Raw genomic sequence first — 5,572 nt, forward strand, 5'->3', positions numbered from 1 at the left:
CCTGGTCACTCCGCTCTTCCTGCTCTCTACTGTGGTCAGGTTTGCGGTGAAGGCCCTCGTCAGGTGAGTTTTCCAGAGACATTCCATTCTGTTCGTTTTGGATGGGACCTAACATGTGGACAAAGTGGAGATCCGAAAAATGGCTGTGACATTGGGGAGTGGCAGCCTGGTGGTTTGGGCATTGAGCCCCACTCCCACAGACTGCCACTCTGGGTCCCTGAGCAAAAGACCTTTAACTCCACACTGCTCCCCAGGCGCCAGAAAATGGCAGCCCACTGCTCCCCAAGGGTTAATTTCGCTACTGGGTCCTTGTGACAGTGTAATGTCAATAAAAAGCTATGTTTTTGACCTTGTCTAACTGGTCGAAACGTTTGTCTGCTTTCCTGCAGCGTCCAGAAGCTCGGTGAGTTTCTTCAGAGTGATGAAATCGGAGATGACAGCTGGAGAAATGGAGACATATCCGTTTCCCTGGACGTTGGGAAGAAACACCTGGGAATGGTGAGAGCTGCTCATAACACGCCACTCATAAAAACCAGGAACTGCGATGCGAGCACAAATGGAGATGGCCTGTCAGTCAGAGTTTATTTTTATTAGTTTGGTCTTCACCTTTAAAATTAATTGTTTGAATTTATAAAAAAATAAAAATATATATATATATAAAAATAGTTGATCAAACAGCTGAAAGGATTTAAACCTCTTCTTTCCTGTATGCAATGATGCTATAGTGCTGGCATCCCCAAAGTTAGTCCTCGAGGGCCCCTTTCCTGCAGGTTTTAGAGGTTTCTATGCGTAAAGCCGGGCATACACTGTGCAATTCCTTGCCCTATTTGGGACAACTTTTCAGTCGAGCAAGAATTTCCGATTGGCCCGAGTTTCAGCGTGATCGTGCGTTGTGTCACCACAACGAGGGGGGATCAGCCTCTCACCACCTCCCGATCAGGAATTCTGAAGTCGGGAGAAAATCAAACATGTTATATTTTCAGCCGACCATCGTGGGCAAATCGCTCAGTGGGCAAACAAGGATTCTTCTCTTTCTTCTTCTTCTTAGATGCAAACACAGAAGCATGGCCGGGGTGCGAGTGAAATGGAGTTCTTTCTGTAAACTTGACAGACCATAGTAGCCACGTTTGCTGAGTCATGTCTTTGTCCAAATACGTCGTCTACTTTTCTTTTTAGGGCTTTCAGCACAAAATTGCACAGATTGCCAAGGCAGCACGTTTCACTCTAGTGAGCTTCATATTCCTCTTCTGCTCCTTTGGCTTCCGGATAAACGTGTCTGAGTAGCATCATCGCACTACGTAGCTGAGTCCCATGTGCTTTATAGACGTACAGTGTGAGCAGGTAGATCGCATCAGAGCATCGTGCTGAACACGCATCGTGAGCTGTGAACTCGTACGAAGAAACCCTGCGGTTTCGTCGTTCAGTGTGAGCTTTAGCTGTCTGCAATGATTGAAAAAAAAAAAAAAAAATCGCACAGTGTATGCCCGGCTTTAGCACAGCTGATTCTGATGATTGCAGTTCAGGAAAAGCCTGTAAATCTACTATGAAGGTAAATCAGATGTGCTGGATCGGGGAAACCTCTAAAACCTGCAGGACAGCGGCTCTCGAGGACCAACTTTAGGAATGCCTGCTGTAGAGGGTCTTTTATTTTTGGGGATGCCTAACGTTTCCCCCTCTCCATTATGATCCTACTGTCGTGTAAAGACCACAGCCATCAACAGGAAGGGGCCGAAGCGCTACCAGATGGACCACTACGAGCAGCCGAGCCGGCGCGCGATGAGACCCATGGAGACGGAGAACGTGGCAGTAAAGGTCAGGTTCAAAGTTCAGACGTTTTACAGCTTTGTTTGGTTTTCTAGACTCAATATGGATGTCAGCAAGGGACAGTGAGGGAGACTAGCTTCTGATCTACAGTTCTCAGGGCTTCAAAAGGGCCAAAATAGTTGATTGGAAGTAACCAAAAACAGCTGGGAAACTTTAAAGCTGACTCTGTTACTTTCCATGACTTTGTAGTTTCTTCACAGAAACTTTCTCAGAACTTTCCGGAAAATTTTGATAGAATTTTTCTGGAAGTACCACATGTCTCTTAAGTACTTATACAGAAAACTTCTGAGTATTTTTCTATAACATACTGTTTATCATACAGCTTCCTTTAGTAATCTAATGTCCTTCATGAAAGTTACTGGATAGTTTTATCAATGCCAGTGTCAATGCTTTTCTCAAACTGTACTTAGTTGAATTCTCCTTTTCAAGGATCCACTGGTTCAATTCTTAGAACATTACCAGAATTAAATGTTTTTTTAGCCCTACAGGAGCTACATGGCTAATTTCAATAAACCCGCTGGTTTATTTTGTGGATTTAATGCACATCTTTCAACACTACTTTTAACCAGCACAAAATTCAGCGACAGGCACCTTTGGTTGGGCAAAACTAAGTTTTAAAAATGGTTAAGAAAGCATTTCCATTTTTGGTAGAACTTCTGTGTAGACCAGAGGTCACGGATTAGCGGATCGCAGTCCGGATCCAGATCCGGATCCACCTGCTTGCTAATCCGGACTCAACCTGATTTAAAACATTTGACGACAGTGTCTAATTTCACTTGCGCCGCTTCTCCTGTTAATATGGTAAAGCCGGGCTTGCTTTAGTGGTGCAGTGGTTAGCACACGACCCATGTATGGAGGACTTAGTCCTCGACATGGGCGAAGGTCCGGGTTCGAATCCGGCCTGTGGTTTTTTCCCGCATGTCTCTCCCCCTCTCTCATACCCCCTTTCCTGTCAGCCTACTGTCTATAAAAAAACGAGCCACTAGTGCCGTAAAAAAAAATATATATTATCTATCTATCTATCTATATACACATGTTAAAGCCCTCCAGAGCGTCCAGCACCAGGTTGTACGTGTTCCACATGATCCAATGAGCTGCTGTCAGTCTGGGTTGCTGCTGCTGCTACTTTTAAACACAGCAGGCAAACCTGTGGCAAGCCGGGCGATGGGAAAGAAGGAGAAGATGATGAGAAAAAGAGAGCAGAGAAAGTGTGGACTGCTGGAAGAACTGTGGTGAACTGGTGACAGAAAAGTGAAATGGTGCTCAAAGATGATCCTGCACATTTAGAGGATGTTTGGCTCAACCTGCTGCTGTGAAGCAGGATTCTCCACCATGAACAGAATCAAAAATAAATATGGATCCAGGCTCTAAATGAGCTCCTTGATATGTGCTTTAGAATGGCTTAGTCTCCATTCAAACCAGGTTTAAAGCCTTGCAGGGCAGCATAAAGCCCACTGCCAACATTAAGACAGAAAAAAGAAAGAAAAACGGTCAGTTCAGGTGTTTTATAAAATGTGTAAATCAGGAAATTGTCTATATAGCAAACTGAATGATTGTTGTTCTCTACTTAAAAAAACACTTTAGATTTTTAAAATGTAAAAAAAATTTATTTGTTTTTTAACAATTTTTTTTTATTTAAAAAGTCAATATATAACATGGATGCATAAAAACCTCATTTTCTTTCAGTGTTAAATTCTGTTTTAAGTAACCGATTATAATTAAAATGTCTCCAGACCTTTACTGGTTGATGATTTTCTTTATTCGGACCCCGCTGATTTTAAATTGATTACCCCTGCTGTAGCTCCTCGAAGGGTGTATTTGATTTTCTTAAACAAAAAAAAAAAAAACAAAAAAAAAACATAATCTCCTTAACCCAGAGGGATACTAAAGGACATTTATCAAACTTCCAGTGGAAAATTAAAGTATGTTTAGACAATAAAGATGTAAAAGCATTTGAGCAGAACTTAGTACTACAGTAGGGTTGAGGATACCAAATATGGCAACAAATGGACAAGGTTGCAGATCTACTTTCAAAACAAAAGACATAAATCTTCAAAATAAAAATAAAAAAAAAATACTGAAAACCAGGAATACTCACAAGGGGTAAAGAAATGATGACAAACCAGCCAAGAGTGACTGAACAGGAGGAGAAAAATGGGAGAGAGAAACAAAGACCAGGCTAATTAGCAGATTGGGAGCAGGTGTGAACAGAGGAAGCAAGAAGGGAGCTAGGAGAAAGGAGACTGACACAAGAAGGAAAACAAGAAATATCTAAGAACTCACATACAGTCAAAAATAACTAGAGCACAAAAAGGAGATAAGACCAAAGGAAACTCAGAGATAAAACTTGAACAGAATCAAAACCATGAAAGCCTAAATTTAGGGAAATGAATCCTATATACAACTTTAAATTGAATCAAACTAAGACGAGCACAAGATGAGGAGGATGGACTTCTGTAAATGGCGTTATCCCAACCATCTTGGCTCAGGTGGATTCCCAATTCTTTATCCCATGCATTTCCAAGTTTGACATTAGAATCAACCCTTAGATTTTTTTTATAAAAAGATAAATCTTTGAAATCGTACCTTTCTGAAATGGATTATATGCAAAAAATATTTTCCAGGGCTGTATGGAGGTATGGAAAGAACATTGTGGAAGCAATTAGAGGCAAAATTCAGAATTTGTAAATGACAAAATAAATGCATACCAGGTAAACTGTATCTGGAAAATATATTTGCTATCAAATACTCCTGATGCACTGGAAAAATGATCTAGAAATAAGTAAATATTTATTAAATAAAGTGTATTTACCCTTAATTTGAGTAGGTAAAGAAGATAGTTTGCCAATGGAATCAGTATTTTTACTCTTAAAATAAGAGTTAGATAATATGCACTTGAAATTTCTTATTTTAAGGGTAAATTGTCTTGTTCCATTTGGAAAATGTCCGTTTAATCTCCTCAATCCAAGAACAAATGCACCTATTTTAAGAAAAAATGACTTATCTAGATTAGATTTTTTCCAGTGTGCATATAGTTGTTTTAAACCCCTATCATGCCAAATAGAAAATGATTGGTCTTAAACAGATGTAGGAAACAAACCGAAACTGCCTTGTCTATCATAATCCCACCTTGGACTAAACACTGCCTGCTTTGTAAGTTGGTTTATAGCAACAAAAGCAGATCTTCACACTGAGTTTTTCTTTACATGAAATGTTCCAGTATGTTGACTTTTAGGATGGACAGAAGGCGTACTTTCTTTTCACCCCGACTCTCCGTGTGTTTTTGTTTGTACACGGCCTTTATGCCTTTGACAGGAAATGCATGATTCACATGAGAATTCGTTGCCCCCTGAAGGGTCTGTGAAAGTGTCCAGATTTTTCTCAGCTGCTTTGTAAACGCTCCTCTTCCTGTCTCCTCCCTGTGGAGTGATGCTACTGTCCAGACTGGCCGCTAATTAAAGCCGAAGATGCTGTCGCTTTCCCACACCAGCATCTGTGTCCGCTCTGGATGCTTCTGGTTATGATGTTTCTGGAGCTTTAGTTCAGGTTAGAGCTCAGTTTGCTTCATGACCTGAAGGGTTTATGCAGTGGCGGTTCTAGAACAAATGTAGCAGGGGGCCAGGAGGGGGCCAGCATGTTTACATGGGGGCACAGAAAAGCATGAAATAAAAAAACAGGGCGAGGGATTCAAATATATTAAGATAACTGTCTATTGTCTATTCAATTAGGTTTAATTAAGATTCGATGT

At 40.9% G+C, this 5,572-nt stretch overlaps 1 protein-coding gene across 1 annotated transcript in view; it reads left to right on the top strand.

The window, feature by feature from the left end:
* The first annotated feature begins 6 nt into the window (after positions 1 to 6).
* The window catches only part of LOC107092346 (ATP-binding cassette sub-family C member 9-like), a 35,072-nt gene continuing 29,506 nt past the window's right edge, over positions 7 to 5,572 (top strand). Inside the window, exons 1-3 of the mRNA XM_015386782.1 lie at positions 7 to 63; positions 390 to 498; positions 1,705 to 1,812. Coding sequence (XP_015242268.1) covers positions 496 to 498; positions 1,705 to 1,812 — 111 coding nt within the window. The 5' untranslated portion in view covers positions 7 to 63; positions 390 to 495. The remainder of the gene's footprint in view (positions 64 to 389; positions 499 to 1,704; positions 1,813 to 5,572) is intronic.

The sequence above is a fragment of the Cyprinodon variegatus genome, unplaced genomic scaffold (genome assembly GCF_000732505.1).
Source record: "Cyprinodon variegatus isolate N-32 unplaced genomic scaffold, C_variegatus-1.0 Scaffold376, whole genome shotgun sequence".
NCBI lineage: Eukaryota > Metazoa > Chordata > Actinopteri > Cyprinodontiformes > Cyprinodontidae > Cyprinodon > Cyprinodon variegatus.